At 38.5% G+C, this 18,621-nt stretch overlaps 1 protein-coding gene across 1 annotated transcript; it reads right to left on the reverse strand.

Annotated features, from left to right (window-relative positions):
* Positions 1 to 1,413: 1,413 nt before the first annotated feature.
* On the reverse strand, positions 1,414 to 18,246 carry grap2a (GRB2 related adaptor protein 2a). The gene is made up of 8 exons (XM_028599854.1): positions 17,990 to 18,246; positions 7,327 to 7,487; positions 7,141 to 7,232; positions 6,455 to 6,574; positions 4,497 to 4,686; positions 3,422 to 3,514; positions 2,433 to 2,549; positions 1,414 to 1,960 (listed from the first exon to the last, which is right to left on the reverse strand). Exons 2-8 carry the CDS (start codon positions 7,402 to 7,404, stop codon positions 1,781 to 1,783), a joined length of 870 nt encoding a protein of 289 aa, XP_028455655.1. The 5' UTR covers positions 7,405 to 7,487; positions 17,990 to 18,246; the 3' UTR covers positions 1,414 to 1,780.
* Between the last annotated feature and the right edge of the window lie 375 nt (positions 18,247 to 18,621).

Here is an 18,621-nt window from a genome sequence, read left to right on the forward strand (position 1 = left end):
AAAAGCGTGCAAGCCAATCGTACGCACATCAGTAAGTAATCAATCTTGATAAATCCCAACTGTTCTTAACAATGCTCGTTCACGATTAGGCATTCAAAAGCATTCAGAAACGCCTCCAATTAACCATAAATGGTAACAACACATCCCTTTATCAACCACGTGAATGTGTTTTTTCCCTCACCGCCATAATGGCAAAGAGAGCAAAGAAGAAGAACTTCTCAAACACAGAAATGGAGGTACTGCTAGACGAGGTTGAATCCAACCAACACATATTGTTTGGTTCACTCAGTGCAGGAGGTATTACAAACAAAAGAAAAACTGCTGCATGGGAGAAGGTCACGAATATCACTACCCAAATCCAGCAGTACTTTTTTGGGGAAGCGGTACCTACTTAGAAGCCACTCTGTGCACTTGCCAAGTAGATCAGCGCGATCTTTGAGTGCACTGTTTGCCAAGTCTTCCCATAACGCAAGATAAGCCATTGCACTATATTTCAAACATTTGTCACAGCTGTATTTTATCGGGTCTGACACCAATTAGGCAACTAGACAAATGACTAATTGAGTGTTTTCTAATTTAAGGAAACACATGACATATGTGGATGTTGATTACATAATGCATACTGTGACACATAAATGCTTTTTATTTGTAGATTTATATATTTGTACTAGATTCTGTCCTTAAGCATGGCCAGAGCTGTGGTTATATTTACACACATTCCTAAGTGTAAGTACAAGTTGGTAAATTCTACACTTTGCGTGGCAATGTTCTTACGCATTACATACGCAGACATCTGTGTAAACGCATGGTTAATAAATGAATCCCCAGGCTGTTAGTTGGGACAAGGGTCTAGTTTAACTTGTATTTTGAAGGCTAACTTTCTATACTTCTGGGTTTATTTTTGGCTGGCTCTGGTTATCCTTATGCAACTGGATAATCCCTTAATAAATCAATTTCAGGGTTCCATAGAAGTAATAAAAACAGCATGCATCTACTGTAGATTTTAGGAAGTCCTTATATAAATTACATCATTGGCCTTTCTTTGTATAAATGTCCCCAGAAGGCCGTCATTATTCAGAGTATTAAGTTTAAACATCAAATCAGTGATTAAAAAAAACAAATTTTATTGTGAGGGAGTTACACGTCTATGTTTAGCATTCAGACTTCTTGAGGAAATTTCCTACAAACCTTTTTGTGGTATATAACATGACTACACTTACAACACAAGCAGAAACCGTTAGATTCATCAGCAGCAGAGGTGTCAATTCCAGGTCCAGAAAGTAAAAGTCCTGCCATGTGTTTATTCCACCAATGAACTCAGCCAGCTGATTTCACTACTAATTAGTGAAATCAGCTGCTAATTAGTAAAATCAGCTGGCTGAGTTCATTGGTGGAATAAACACATGGCAGGACTTTTACTTTCTGGAACTGGAATTGACACCTCTGATCAGCAGACCAGCCAATGAGCACTTTGCAAATAAGTACCTGCTGTCAGACATGTCATGATGCAAATTATAAAACATTCCTGGGTGCCACCTGCAGCAGGTAAACATGAAGCAGGTTATAGTAAGTTCCTGCTCCTTTGTGCAGTATATATGTGAATATTATGTGAAAACACTGACAGACTCACAGTCCTTTGGGCAACGACGGCTTGATGAACGTGCGGTGCAAAGATCGGATGAGTCAATGTTTCTGTTCAAAAGCACATTTTGATGCAACTGCTCATCGAGTCTGTGAATGTGTGCAGTAGTAAGTGCATCGCCCGGGGGTGTTTTTTTTTTCACAGCTGTATTGTGTAGTTGGCAGGAAACAGCCCGCTTTTCCCTCGCAGCTTCCCTTTCCACCAGGACGGGTCAGAGCGATCCAACACCTCGATGATGTCACCCGTGCTGAAACCGAGTTCGTCTTCTTCTTCTGCGGTGAAGTCGTACAGCGCCTTCACCTGCAGCGTGGGCGCCCTCTGTGGGACAGAAGAAGGAAAATGATCAATACCTCACAGATGGCTCAATAAATACAAAATCTGGAGTGTTTAAGATGAGTTCAATGTTTTTAAAACAGCCTTGTTAAAGTGTTTACCATTATTTATGATGATGATAAAAAAAAAACATTCTGTTGTTCTTATTAGAATCAGGTTTATTGCCAAGTAGGTTTTCACATACAAGGAATTTGCCCTGAATTGGAATTTCATATTTTGGTGCATAACAATAAACATAGTAAGAGAAAATAAAAAACGATGCAAAGCAAGTACTGCAAAAGTCAAGAAACATGAATGCTCACATGGAATCACAAAATGTATAGGTAACAAAATTCATATTTTGAGTGCACAAACTGCAAATTTTAGGGAATACATTGGAATTTGACAAGATGAAACACTGATTGTATTCTTCACAATTGTTTGACTTTTAGCAGATTAAGGAGAGAGGACAGCTGACCTGGGGGAGAGGCATGGTTTCAGATGTGCGACGGGGGGGATAGGCAGTTGCGACGGGGCTGTTTCTTCCTGTGTGACCGATGGTGTGAGCTCGCTCCTCCAGACCCGATCTCTTAGCCTGGAAAAGAAAGAAAAACACTTTATGTTTCTGCTTTAGCTGCAAACTAAACAGACAATTATCATATGAGCCATAATATGGTGGATAACTGTGATTCTCCAGTGCCACTTAGCCTACTGGGCACCAGGAGTTACTTCTACAGTTGCTTGGGGTTAAGATTGTGGATTATTTCAATTTATTTGAAAAATATGGAAATGATTGACCCATGTATTATCTGCGACTGCTTATCCTATACAGGGTATACAGGGCTGACTTTGGACACTGAATACTGTAGACACTAGACAACTTTTCACGCTTACATTCACAACTATGGGCAATTTAGAGTCAACAATTAACCTGACCTGCAACTTTTGGACTGTGGAAGGAAGCTGGGAAACCTAGAAAACATTCAAACTCCACGCAGATGGGCCTGTGAGGCGACAGGGCTAACCACCGCCCAATTTTACATTTACTTTCAGGTTTAAAAATATGTAATATGTACTGTATCCACATATTAAGCCAGTTGTGACATCTGAACATTATGTGTTGCAATTGAGAGTGCGTGAAAAACTAGTTTGCAAGGATGCAGAGCAGTCAAAACAATTGAAATAAAATAAAAGTAATAGATAAATCAACAAGCTAAAATAATAGATAAAGGGTTAAAGCTTCCAAGTGGATTACGAATGCAAACTTAACCCAATGGACCATAAAATCAACATAGTATAAATATATAAATATTGTGACAATATCTGCTTTTATATAATTTGATAGTGTTAAAATTTCATCCAGTTCTAAAATCTTTTCCAATGAACACATTGGGGACATGACAGGTATCAATGAGTAGGAAACATCAGACTAATAAAGGTTGAGAAGCAGAGGTAGAGAGAGAGTACCAGCTGGTTGTGAGGCTGGTCTGAAGCTCTGCGCGGTGAAGCAACGATGGCTGCAGCTGTGTTACGTTGCTCAGGCAAACTTCCCCTCTTCACCTAAAGGAAAGAAAAACACACAAAGTAGATGACAGTCCTCTGTGACATTAGGAACTACATGTTGACAGTTGTCATTTCTATTTGTATAACAGTATTTCTATAACTTCCTCAAAATACACTGAAACTGAGAAAACTGGTGTACAAATTTAACAAAAGTGCAAATTAGTGTTATAAACAGCAAGACGTCGATGATGAAAACATGTTGAATATTTAGAGCTGAAGTGAGAAGTTTCAAGTTCATTGATTAATTTGTGAATTGATTGACAAACAATTAATCAAAGACAATCATTTATTTAGGTTATTCATAAAGTAACATTATTTTAACAACATTTCCTTGTTACACCATCTTCTTTTACACGCGTGAAGTGAATAATTAGCTCACATTAAAAACATAACATAAAGCAGATATAGAAACTAAACTTCAGACAACAGAGATTTAGGTAGAAGCTCCAAACGTACTGAGAGCTGAACACACAAACGTCTTTTTTAACACCTTGATAATCAATTTATCATTTGAGTTATATCATTTTAAGCACAAATGTAAGAAAAAAAAACCACTGTTTCAGCTTCTTAATTATGAATGTTTTCTGGTTTCTTTTGTCTTCTAAGATAATAAACTGTTTTTTGTTTTGTTTTGCAAAAACAAGATATTTGTAGACATCATTTTGGACCCTGGGAAATTGTACAGTTTGCTATTCTTTTAATAACAAGTAATAGAACAAACAATTGATCGATTAATCGAGAGAGTACCTGGTAGGTTAATTAAATGCAGCCTTAAACATGTCATCTTATATCATACCATTTGTCAGCATGTTTATTGAAAATAAAAGGGCTGTAATAGTAGAACTCGATTTCCAAACCGCAACTTTAACAAGAAACCCACCGAAGTAGGTCACTGTGGTGTGGCCGTTTGCGACATTAAGAAGTCTAGTTTAGGCAAGTTAAGTGAACCATTTAAGGCGTGAAGAGAAATGTCTCCTACCGACTGGGTCGCGGGGGGGCTCTTAATGTCCGAGCTGCCATCGTTGAGGTAGATCTCCCTGGTTTTAGAGATGGACGTGCACTTGTAGAACTCCACCAGCTTGTTCAAGGAGGTGAACTTCTCTGACCACAGGAAGTACTGGCCTTTGTTGTCTTTCATCACTTTGAAGTGCTGAACGTCACTCTCATGTCTGAGGGAAGAAAAAGCGTGTGTTGTTAGAGTGTTACATTAGCGTCTGACGGCTCCTCAGGCTCCATCATTCCAGCACATCAGCTGTTTGTTCGGCTGTGGATTGTCCTCTGCTGGTCATTGTACAAAACTATGACATCAAAGATTACTAGAAAGGAATAAGACCCTGGTCCCTGGTGGCCATAGTGGATATCCTCCGCGCACAGTGTAAGCAACAACGACTAAGAGTAGAAAATAGAGTTAAAGTAAGCTGCAAAGTGTGCAGAAGGTTTTCACATAGGGCTGGGACGATGTGCTTTTGTCCCGATTTTATTCTTTCAGGATACATAGGAGCCGAATGGATTTGTATTGCGAGTTTCATTTATTGCGATTCTCGAAGTACTGCAATTCGACCGTATTGAGTATTGCGATTTTCTTTTCCTTCTTTAACAAAAACAAAAGTTGAATAATACACGTAAAAAATCATGATACATAGGTCAATCGTTTGTTTTTTCCAACCCCAAGTTTTCACTGGTGGTATGACTGACTGTAAACACTATGAGGTAAATTAACTGGAACTCGGCCTCCGTCTTGTTTACTCTAGCCCTGCTCCTGCAGCTGTCTCCTGGTTATAAATATGTGAAGTCTTGCAGAGTTTGCAGCACATCAGAGAAGCACAGAGGGCGAGATGATGAGTCAGAGTTTACATCTTTTTTATATATAATGATGGGCGTCGAGGGGGAAACATTGGTTTTCTGTTTGTGACGGTTAAATCAGGCTCCAAAAAGTGTAACTGATCTGAAGAGATTTCCATCACATTTATATATCTTAAAGCCCACATATCAACAACCAGATTAGTAATTATACTCTAAATCAGTGGTTCCCAACCTGGGGTCCGGGCACCCCCAGGGGGGGCGGCAAAGATCACAGGGGGGGCGCGAGTCTTTATCTGGTTTGAGGTTGAGGTAAAAAAAAATGTTTTGCACATGTTAAACAAATTATAATACACTAGAATATATAATGTATACAAAAGTCTGTATGAAAACTATATATTTTGTTGTATCCTCAATTTTCCTGCCCCACGGCATCACTATTTTATGAATGAAACATGCCGGAGAAACAGTGCTGATAACTCCTCTGTATCAAAAAAGAAAGAGAGGCTCTATCTCGAGAGTTACCTCAACTTCGGTTTTGGGTGGGGGGGGGCTCAGCTTTTCTTAGACATGAGTAGGGGGGGCCAAGGAAAAAAGGTTGGGAACCACTGCTCTAAATGACGTTGATGATCGTTTGAATGTTTTGCTGATGTCACTGAAAGAACTAAATCTCTCTGAAATCCGTTCAGTGAACACATTATTGTTTCTGACTGCGAGCAGATCATCTAATCGCTAATAAATCTAATTGATTTTGTGTTTAGACGTAAGCTTTTTTATATAGGCAGCACCTGATTCAACATGTTACTGTCTTGCTGTGAACACATGTGATTAGCACAATGCCACCACGTGGCTAACAGGTAGCATACCAACTAGTTATAGATTAACATGAACTAATTTATCTTTCTGGCTGATAAGGAGCCGGGCTAAAGACAAGGACGTTTGTTTGGAGACGAAGCTAGCGTTATAAACAAATCCAAATCTTTTATCTGGAACTGAACTGATGATGAGTGTAAAGACCAGGGACAATTAATGTATGTTGATGGATTTTGGGTGCAATTGATTTACAGTGAAAAAATATGCTTGCAAGTTTTTGTTGAAGTTTCTGAGTTTTTTTTAAAGACACAGATCTTCACTCACTTGACAGAGATGGAGAAGTCTCCCGGGGAGCTCTGGCATCCTCGGATCACAAAGTCTCCCACACCTTTGTAACGGAGGACTTCCTCTGCAGCGCTGCGACTGGCGTTCTCCTGAAACCACCTGATCACACACACACAAACACACACACAGGATATAATGCTGCTGCTTATCTGATGTAAAACACACATGCACACACACACACACATGCACACACACATGCACGCACACCTACAGCCAGTGTCACGTCTGCTGTAATTCCTCCAGAACAAGGAAGTTCTGGTTCACAAGGAAGTTCACAGCTATTTTTGTCCACAAGCCCAAAAATGACAAACCTAGAACATATGTGAATACAGTCTTGTTCCTGTTCCTGAGTTTATTATCAAAAAATAGTGCTAATTAGTCTAACTGATACTGAATCGAAAATTTACACAGACACATACATACAGTGCCAGTCAAAAGTTTGGACAAGCTTTCCCATTCAAGTGAATGAGTAAGCGTGTCCAAACTTTTGGTACTGTAAATGTATGTGTGTTTAATCTGCATTCCTGTCGCTAAATTAGCAACTGTTCGCTGTGATATGTGGACTTTCAAATGGTTTGCACAGGTAGATTTGTTCTCTCAAACGATGTATATGAACTAGCATCCGTCCAGTGCTTGTACAGGGGTTTTACTGTAGTGTCTCAAACCTTGGAGTGTGAATCTCAACGTAGTTTTGTGGTATGAATCCTTCCTCTCCGTTCATCTCGGCTTTACACCACTCGTCTTGTGTGCTTAAAATCTGATCAGAAAAAGTAAAGAAACAAGATAGTATTGCACAAGGGTAATAAAACATTTTGAAGCCATATCAAGAAAAGAAACCATCATCCACTGACCTTAAGTATATCACCCTTTCTGAAGCTGAGCTCGTCGTCTGCTGTAGCAGTAAAATCATACTTTCCTCTGGCTTCCATCGGGACTGGCTGAAGTGTCCCAAAGGTTCAGCAAACGTAGAAAAGGAGCAAAGAGTCGATCAGGGAGTCCACGACAAGTGTTTCTAGAGAGGAAGAATTTTAAACGTCAATATTAAAATCTGCAGTTTCTCTAAGACACCTTTTTTTGAAGTTATGATTCATGTTGCAGTACAATATACAGTACATCTGAAACAAAAGGAATATCCTACAGGCAAAACGTCTCATTTGTTATAATGGAAGAACATTAATAGACCTAGGAATGGATGTGGAGGTCGAAACGAATGATCAAAGAGACAGAGCAGTTTTTGAGTGTTTGGGGTGTTGGGGGAGCAGAAACTCTTTATTTATCTATTTAGTTACATTATATTTTGTTTAGTTTCTTTTGTATATTGCTGTTGTTGTTTTTATTATTAGTAACGTGCAATGTGTTCGAGAGGGGAGGTTATGCTAAAATGAGGGGGGTGAGTTGCCACCTTTTCATGTTACCTCTCCTCGGTTCAGCTTTCTAATGTTTATTTGTGCCTAGTGAAAAATGTACTGTACTATTGTCTATGTCAGTGGTTCTCAACCTGGGGGCGAGGTCATTTCTGGGGGTCGCCAGATGGTTGGGAGAAAAAAAAAATGAAATAACATATTCTAGACTGGGGAATGGTTTTTACATTACTGTGAGAGTTTGGTAAATTTCATGTGTTATATTCACAGCTTCATGTGTAAATCAGAAGTTCCTGGAACACAGAAAGGAGTCTGAAGGCGGGTCAGGGGGAGAGAAAAAGTCCCAAACGCATAAAAAATCCACAGAGCCTGGAGCACATTGGACAAGGCTCGGTGCTAGCTGCTAAACTCATTAAAGCGAACCATTATTTGTTTACATTCATTAATCAGAGCATTCACACACACAATTCACTCAAAATCAGCAGGGGGAGTCGTGTAGAAACAGCTGTTTACACCGGTTTGCAGCTCGTTGTCAAGGGGGTTGGGGGGGGGGACAATGAGGGAGACAACCTCATTGTTCTGGGGGGTTACAACTCAAAAAGTTTGAGAACCACAGTGGTCTACGTTTTAGTTGTTGCTGTTGTCTTCGTAGGGTGCAGTTGGGGAGTACTGTCATTGTTATTATCAATGTAATGTTGCTGTAGTGGCGGAGGTAAGGAGGTAATGAATTTAAGTGTTAAAAACTCTCTGATTTCCATTCTAAACAAGTAGCTTCAGAGTGCGTGTTAGAGAGCAGAGAGACTTCTCTATCTCCGATATGGCAGCATTCTGATTAGCCCTGAGTGATACTTAACAGCTGTGGTTTGAAGAGAGTCACAAGATTAGTTTTCGGAAGTCACCAGATGATTATAAAAACCGAAATGATTATATTTCTACATTTTTGACTCTCAGAACAATCAATGAAATGGCCAATTTAAGGAACATTTTGCGGTCATAGTCGTGTCTTAACAAAATAGAACTGTATCTCCCAGCCTCTCTTGCTTGAGCAATTAGTCAAATCAAAAACTTTATTTATACAGCATCTTTCATACAGTCCTAAATGTTTTACATACCACAGACAAACTACTAAAGTTAAGTCCTTTGACATTTTGGGGGAAATACACTTTCTTGATGACAGTTAGATAAGAATATAAGTCACTCTCATGTCTGTACGGTAAATATGAAGCTACAGACAGCTGGTAATCTTAGCACAAAGACTGGAAACAGACAGAGGGAAACAGTAACCAGCAGCACCTCTAAAAGTCACTAATTCACTAATATTATTTGTTTAATCTGTACAAAAACCAAAGTGCAAAAATGGCACATTGCAGTTTATGTGGGATATGAGCCAGACTGCAAATCTACCTCTCTGCAAGAAAGCAAAGTGTATTTCCCAAAATGTCAAACTATTCTTTTAATCCTTTAGACCGTAGAAATAAACAGTAAAATGGTGATATATTAACCATTCTGTGCTTTTCAAACACAGGAACTTTCCCCCACAACTAGAAACCTTCTGAGGAACTTGTTGTGTTTTGACTGCAGGGACCAGGGTCTTTATTAAGTTCTGGGGGATTTATTTCTCCCCCAATAATAACCCTCTGTCGGGATGGGGTGGAGGGGGGATGTTTGACTGTCACTTATTGGTCAAACACACACAGCACGGCTGCTTCAACTCGCCGACCACTTCATTTAAATAATGAAATCCTACCCAAAAGTCATTCACAAACAAAGATGTTAACAGTATTTAATTCTACATAGTGACATTATTTATGTTTGGGGTCAATAACCTGTTTGTTTCTCTTTAAAGAAAATTTTTTAAGGAATATGATGGGAACAGGATGTTGACTGAATATAAACATTAAACACAAACAGCAGCAGTGTCCGTTATTTGCAGGCCACCAGGAAGTGTGTCAGGCTTTGAAGCCAATTTGACATAGCGATCAAGTACAACTTCTGTGTCCGTCACATGATGCCTTGGGGCCCAAAAAGACTTTTCACCATAGAGTTACGTGGCGGAAGACACTTCTGTAAAGCAGTGGATACATTTTTTTTTAACATCACAACCCGCCTAACAAATGACTCGTTTTTTCTATCAGCTATCAGTAATTTGATACATCAGGTAACATTTGGAAAGTTCAAAAGAGGCGCACGATTAAAGCTGGCTCAGCTGGCGAAGGTCACTAGTGCGCCTGCTCTATGGGCCCATAGTGCCGAAGCAGTGCCAATCATCCGGGTAATTTTACACCCTGAAGTTGAAATGTTTTGGCTTCATGCGCCACTGAGCAACTCTCAAAGGAATGAATGAGACTCCACTTTGAACACTCTATCCAGTTCTTTACATCCATGGTTATTCCACTCCATTTTATACATCAGTTCCTGATAATTAAACAGTTTGTGGTCATTCTGTATGTGACACAGCAATCCGGTTTCCAGCTCTCGATATAAATAACGGACATGGACATGACGTGTAGAGAAAAGGAACTGGAAAAAATCCTTTGTTATCTATTTTAAATTAGAAGAGTCACAAAAGCCACTACCTCATTTGCTAACTGCTTACCTACAGATACACAAACAGGACTGGAATGTAGAGTTAAACACATCATTAGTGAAAATGTAATTCTTCAATTTACAGAATTAAACTTTTGAAACACAGATCAAAAGTCAAATTAAAACTACAGCCAAGATTTGAATCCCATGACAGCATTATTTTGTATCTTGGGTGTTACTTTTGGTTATTTTCCCACAGACTTGAATACAATGTTAACTCTGTTTGTGGTTATTGAGTGACGGATGTGGTGAGGTATCGTGAATTAAACTGGATCTACCTTCGCTTCACTCATGCAGCAGTGTTTTGCAAGCTACAGTACAAGTACTTTCTTCTTTCTTCTTTGAACTCAAGTACCTTAGGAGTGGATGTAGTGCTGTAAAATGCCCACTGTATTTACCTATGGGGCAAACAAAATCCCTTAATAAAAAAAGATTTATCCTCTTATAATCTACGCTTAAAATAAACTTAAATTTCTGAATGCCCTTTAATCTTTTTGAGGGAAGGCAGACCTCTTAAACATCCCTCAAATTTACTGAGGTGTTAAAACCTTTAATCACAGTGAATTAAACCAGTTATTCCAAAGCAGGCGGTACTTTTGCAATTGCTTTAGCTAAAAGTAAGGATAGGATAAGGATACGTAAGGATAAACAGTTCAGTTAGCTTAAAGTAATGGATAGACAGTTGAAACACTTACCTAAAAGTAATGGATACACAGTTAGCTAAAAGAAATGGATAAACAGTTAAAATAGTTTTTTTAAAGTCATAATATGTAGTGAGTATCGCTGTGTCTGTCCTTCCTCCTCCGCCGGCAGAGAAAGAATGCAGAGGTAGTCGAGTGAGCTAGAGAGTGAATCAAGAGAGCGCAGAACAACACAGTGAATCTGAGAAATAAAAATAAATTGCCAGATTATGAGTCAACGCAGATATTCACCATCTGTGTTTCTGTGCCTGAGATGCTGAGGGGCAAAGCAGCGGTTGGAAATGATAATAGGCTGCACAACCTGCACACTGTTATTGGCTGGGGGTTACACACCCACGTGCAAGGTTGGGAGTAACCCGTTACAAAAGTAACTAAGTAATTACAGTAATGTATTCCTTTTTGCTGTAGTAATATAACGCATTACTAATTAAATTCCGGTAATATTTTACCTGTTACAATCTCAGTAACATGAGTTACAACTCATTTTAACCCAACATTTAGTGGTGTTTTCACCAACACTGCGAAACATTTCTTCACAGGAAAAAAAAAGCCAAGAGTATTATTTCCTGTTGCTGTATTCAATGGTTGAGATGACTGCAGAGACAGATACATTTGCGAGATGGATATTATTTTCAGGAGTTATTACGCTGCGTTGAAGCGAGCTGTCCCGTCACTGTTCCCGTGGTCAGCGCCAGAACCAGAGATGGTACGTCAGCGCGGACAGATATAAACTAGAGCTGTCAGCATTAACGCGATTAAGGGGCAAGCTAAACGCGTTAATTTTTTTTAATCGCATGTCGTCATTTATTTTCACTTCACTCGGCTTCGTGTCGTGCCTAACAGGCTACTATTTTGACCCTTTGCCGCACTTTGCCATACTTCCTCATAACACATCCTGCTGCTGCAGGAATAGCAATGTGGATTTTGGTGCCTCATTCCGGTGCCACTGATATGCCTGCGCTTCTCTCTGATGCTCTGAAACAGACGTAACAGGCAACAGAAACATCGCTGCACGTGACGCTAGTTAACACTACACTCGACAGCAGCTAACGTTAGCTTACCGCTAGCTAGTAGCAGGATTAAACATGGTTACAATGCTGACAGCTAACACTAAACAGTGTAAAGTTTGTATGTATTTTACTGTAGAGGATTCCGACACCGGGATGTTACAATCTGCAGCTGCCGTTGTCGGAAAAACACAGACGGTGCGTTCAATGAAACTGTTAACCTACAGCCTCGTGATGTATTTAAAGTTATTGTTAAATGCCCTTTTCCCATCTGGTGGTTGTTTTTGTCGTTCAACAGTTTACTAGTGAAATAAGTTATTGTTAGAGTTATTACATTATTATGAAATCATTTAATTTGGACCATATGGCCTTAGCAATAAAAAGCCGTTCTTTAATGTCGCCAACTGTTGTTTAGTAGGCCTACCCTTCTTTTTTTTTACTTTCTTAAAAAGTATTGGTTCAGGCACCGTTAAGGCACCGGTACCGTTATAAAAGTACCGCTGTAGCACCGGTATCCAAACCAAACAATACCCAACCCTAATATTGACTCTAGATTAAAATGTGTGACTAGATTCACACATTTTTCTTTTGTTTACAGCAAATAAAAATAAATAAAAAAACAAATACAAATCTTAAAATCAAGTTCATAAAGTCACTTTCTTTGCATTCATTTGATTCCCAATCAAGATACACTGGTAATAATTGTTTTCCATTGTTAATATGTACTTAAAAACAGTTCTGAAATGCAAAATAATAGAATTTTAATCATGTGATAAAATACGCGATTAATCGCGATTAACTATAGAAATTCAGCGATTAATCTCGATTAATTTTTTTTCCCCGTTTGACAGCCCTAATATAAACATGTCGGGAATTAATGTTTTGTCTCTATTTATATAGTTTTAGTTACTTTGCATATTCATATTAATTATACAAAATATTATAAAAAATAATCTATGATGTATTAAAGTGGATCCGGTAGTGAAATTCACAAGCTACCTGCCACGTAAAATTTTTGCTGTTATTTTGGTGAAAGTAACTCAAAAGTAATGCAAAAGTAGTGTAAAGCATTACAGTTCAGAGACAGTAATATTGTAATATTACTAATTACTCTCAAATGACAGTAACTAGTAATCTATAATGTATTACATTTTGGAAGTAACTTGCCCAACACTGCCCACATGGGGCCACAAGACTCTTTGATGACGCCCCAAAATGTCCCAAACTAACTAAAATAGGAAGAAAAGAGAAAATACATTCAGGGGGCAGGGTCTCTGCAGATAGAGACGCCACCACGCATTTCTGGGTCATAAGTGATGATTGAGAGAGATTACTTTTGTATTAGTTTATACTTTTTTTTTTTTAAATATCCTACTTATGAAGTAATAGATAAGCCTAAATGGTTGAACTTAGTAGCTAAAAGTAATGGTTTGTAAATGGTTAAAACGCAGCTTCTACCACTCTAAGTGGTGTGTGATCATAAACCCCTACTGACCAAACTTCGAAACTGTACCTGTTGTTCAAACATTGGAAATAGAGACATCAAGTCATTTCTTGGTTATTTCATGGTCTAATAAAGCATCACATATTGTTGTGATTTCCCTCATTCCTCAACACACATTGCACGTTAATCTTGATATGAAAAGTTTAAGGTGGTTTTAAGCCTAGTTCTCAACTGCTGACTATGTGTTAAAATGCAGAAATAAATAAAGGGGAACTCAAGTAGGCACCAATTTTAACACAGCAAGCTGTTCCTGCATGACTTCATGAAAACAAATCTCTTCTTTAATTTGTAACTCATGCCTTTCCTGCTTCAGTCAACATATAATGATTGATGTTACAATTACCTCCCACATGATAACAGCAAGAACTCCTAGAGAAGTAAAGCAAGCTGGACAGGACGCCATTGTGAATTCATTGACAGTAAGGTTCTACCATGTAACCACAAAAGCATGTGACAAGTGATTTTCCTGTGTTTGACTTTCCTTAAAAGACTTATTGTGCTTGGCTTATATTCAAAATATTGTTCATTTACTTTACAGACCAATATGACATGCTAGTTACTGACATACAGTAGACAAGGCTCATTATTATTATTTTAAATATGGATTAATGTGCCAATTATTTTCTCTATTAATAATACTTTTGTTGGTCAAAAACATTTCTGAAATGTCTTGTTTCGATGACCAACTTTGTTTGTCTTCAAAGGTCACATTTTGTCATTTATGTGAAGATATTCAGTTATAGATGACAAAGAAAACCAGCAAATATTCACATTTGAGAAGCTGAAACTGTGAATTTGTCGGCATCTTTGTTTAATCATAACAATTAAATAAACAATTAATTGCCGATTAATGTGTTCTGTAGATGTGAGAAAGTTGATTAGTGTCTTTTTGAGTGTATATAAAAGGCATTGAAGGTATGTTTAATGACACAAAGGTTCATATCATTTCTTAATGACATTTTTTTTTAAATGCAATTCATACTTTCACTTGCAGTATGGGCTGCAGTGTTGCATTTTGCATTGCCAAATGCAAGTGGGCAAGTTTCACTATTTTAACTACCGAAGTTTTTATCTCATTTTGCACCTGCATCGTGAACTGCGCGGTCTGTGAGCAGACTGCCATGATGCAAAAGTTATTCTGAACCAGAATAGTTGAAAGCAGCTAAAACTGTTCATTTGATTCCTTTTTCTGGAACAATCACACTGTTATTTTTCCATCTTTGAAACATGTTTCACCAGTGGAGAAACATTGAGATCCTTTACTTTTAACATTAACTTTCCTGCCATAAAAAAAAATACTAAGTTAAAGTCCTGCATTGAAAATGTCACCAAAGTAAAAGTCTGTAAATATTAATAGCATAATTTAACAGTACAAAATACTTGCAGAGTTTTTCCTGCATAGAGCATGTGGTTTTGGCACCCCCAAAACAGGTTTTTAGCCATTGCAAAAAGGTAAATCCCAAGCGCCAAAACGTGTGATTTTCAGCAGCCAGCCTCCCTATAATCCACAGCCTATATACTGTACACATGTGGCTACCGCTGATTTGACTGGACCTGAACGCTCCGCTGTGAAGCTAGCGCTAATGGGATCACATGTCCATATACGCGTTGTTTTCACGGAAGGGATCGCCCCACTTCCCAGCATTGCACACTAGTGGGCTCGCCACCAGTTTCTCTAAAATGACCACTGACGAGCAAAGAAGTCTACACCCTCTTACAACCGCCATGGCTGCCCCCGATTGGACGAACGCGTCAGGTAGGTCTTTCTGCTACCTAATTTCCAAACCGAAACCATAATGGTGGCTCGTTTGGAATACGATCTCTTATTTTACGAAAATATTTCATCGAAATGTGTTTCTGAAAACATTTTAAGTGAGAAATAGGCTATGCAGTTGCTGAATCTGTCTTAATTTCAGATCGACAACGGTCAGTTCAAAAGGTTTTCGTCAGCTTTTGAGAGGCATCGAACTGGCCGCTCCTCCTGTGCATTGCACAGCTGCTCCCATAGAAGTGAATAAGTAGCGTGGAAATGATGCTGACAATAGTCCCACTCTCCCAATGGCCATGCTGCCCTAGAGACCGGCAGAGAAGCCACTGCTGTCAGCCTTCCGCCAGAGCTCGACTGCTGTCTGTCTGCGCGGCGGCCAGCGCTGCTGTCTATCAGTATTAAATTGCGACAGTTTCATAACCTGTGAAAACGTCTCGTAGTCAGTTAAAATAGTAGTCCAGTTCCTGTGTTTTGGTTCAGTTGGTTTAAACACCTGATCTCCATCTCTCTGCTGAGCCCGTTCACATAACAGCGGCAGTAAAACTGTATTTCACACTATGATGGTTCAATTTACAATTAATCTGCGGTTCACATGCATACCGAACCGTATTGGCGGTCCGTTACACTACTACTGTATATTCAACATCACTGACAATTTATTGATCAATAGAATGTATTTCAAAATAGAAAACATTACACTTCATTACGTTTTGTATTCATAACACAACTGCATTATTGTACAAATTAGCTACGACAGTGATAGTTACCTTATGTGAGTTACTCCTAAATTTTTCAACTTAGCAGCAAAATGTGCTGCTTGGGGAAAAAAGTTACTGTTATGCCCTGTCATACTATTCAAATGAACTGGACTTTGGGGTCAAGTGTAGACAGATCCCTTACTGCATTATATTCCATTATATTTTATACTTCAAATTATTACCTGGCACCAGAATTTGGTGTTTTCCTTAACATAAATTGAGACGTAACTTTTGACCATAAATTAGTGCTTGAAAAAGTCAAATTATTATATCCATTATACGATTCGTTTAGTCTATTAAATGTTGAAAAAATGCTCATTACAATTTCTCAGGGCTTGAGGTGATGTCTTCATATTGCTTGTTTTGTCTGACCAAAAGTCCAAAACCTAAATATATTTACTGTATAATAATGTATGGCGAAGAAAAGCTGCAAATTGGCACAGGGAAGTAGAGAATGTTTGGCATAGTTGCTGATTATTTTTCTATCAATCGACTAATCAACTTATCAATCTTCTCAAATTTTTAGTAAGGTCAAAAGACAACTATATGTCTGGGATTTGGGAAAGCTTAAAATGCATTTTGAACTATTCAATTCAATTCAATTCAATTCAATTCAATTTTATTTATAGTATCAAATCATAACAGAGTTATCTCGAGACACTTTACAGATAGAGTTGTGTCTGACACGTTAACTAACTCTTAATCTCACAGCTAATGACTGAAATAGTTGCAGTAATAAGTTTTCTTACACCCCTGGGTGCAGACGGAAGGGTGTGGACCATGTTTGCAGTGCAGAGGATGTCTTGACATGAGGTTGGCTCACAGAGACCAAACAGCACATTGACCTCTCACACTGATGTCTGACCGGTCTGTGACAGACATGCAGGGATCTCAACTGACTTACGCATAAATTACTAGGGCTGCGCAATATATCATCATCGCAATATCAACTGCCGTAATATACACATCGCTAAAGGCAGCGATATATTGCAAAAGACACTCAGACATTTTTTGTGTTCGTCGCAAGACAATATCAGTAGAGAACTGCACTTGATAATGTAACTGTCATTCTTTTTTAGTGGTACCTTTTATATTTACTTCAATGTTCAATTAAAGAACGTTGTAAATGATTTTCTTTGATTGTTTTAAATTCAACAAACAATTTGTTGCATTTTAGGAGAACACTGAAAGCAGCAGAAATGCAGAACTGAGTAGGCTACACTTTAATTACTGTTTATGTATGCAAGTAATCTCATATCGAGCAGCCCTATAAAATATAACATATTTTTCTGAACTAATGAGATTATGAATGAGTTTGATCAGTTAGGACCTCCTCTAAACCTGTTGCACACCAATAATAGCCTAAAAAAAACACTTCCCCAAATCGAGGGGCATAAAAGCATGCAACTGAGGAAATAAAACAAGCCAAAACAGACAGTAAATGAACATTATTATGAAGTAAATGAAATTAAGATTTAACCTGTGTTTACTTTGGTATAATGTAAGTAACTGGTGTGCAGCCTGCTTGAGGTGTCCATTATAGGCTCTAACTACTTTTAAAAGTCAGATTGTCATGTTTAATGCGGTGTTAGCTGTAATAGATGCAGCAGATATTTCCGTAAGGGTTTCATTCAATAAAAAAATGAAAATACAGTCAACATTTTATGCAACGTTCAGCAATAGAGAAGTGAGAAAAAGAAAGAAAGAAAGAAAGAGAAAGAGGAAGAGAACTGAGCGGTTACTAAGATTTATATATATATCTATTTCTTCTTTTTTTATTTTTATTTTTTTACAAGGAAGTAATATTTAATCAACATTGTTCTTCTTACCTTTCCTTCTCTCCGGAGTGGACTTCAAGTTGTGGGGAGTTTATTCTAAGGCTGGCCTCTTCTTCTTCTTCCGAAGTGTGAACACAGCAGCATATTTGTAGGCTCAAAATATCTTTGCATAAACAAATAATAAGTCCTGGTTTGGGTGAGGGGTGTTTTCTTGCTCCGTTGACTGGAAGAAGTCGAGTAAAGACGGATGATTTATGAGCTCCGTGTGTCTCTGCTGTGCGGATGTCGCTCTGATGCCGCTGCGTGACGAGAAGACCGCCTATGATAAAAGTACCAGCCACGGAGCGGGTCGAATGTCACTTCCGTCCTAATTTTCAAAATAAAGCTCCACTTGTTGCAACATTTTAAGCAAGTTTCCAAGTCTGAAATATATACCCAGCAAACATTTGGACGTTTAATGACCGTTGAAAAGACGTCCGTCCGAGACGTCCCGTCATGGTTGAAAAATAGTTCCAAAATGAAAGTTGAACCGACGTCTTTGACGTCACTTGGCCGTGAATTCCACGTCTTTTCTGGCCGTGAATTCCACGTCTTTTCTGCACGTCCCTGGACGCCAGAATTAGTCTTCTTCTGGATGTTTATAAGGTGTGTTTCTGCATAAGTGTAGGCTATAAGCCTGCATA

Source organism: Perca flavescens, chromosome 15, assembly GCF_004354835.1.
Source record: "Perca flavescens isolate YP-PL-M2 chromosome 15, PFLA_1.0, whole genome shotgun sequence".
Lineage (NCBI taxonomy): Eukaryota > Metazoa > Chordata > Actinopteri > Perciformes > Percidae > Perca > Perca flavescens.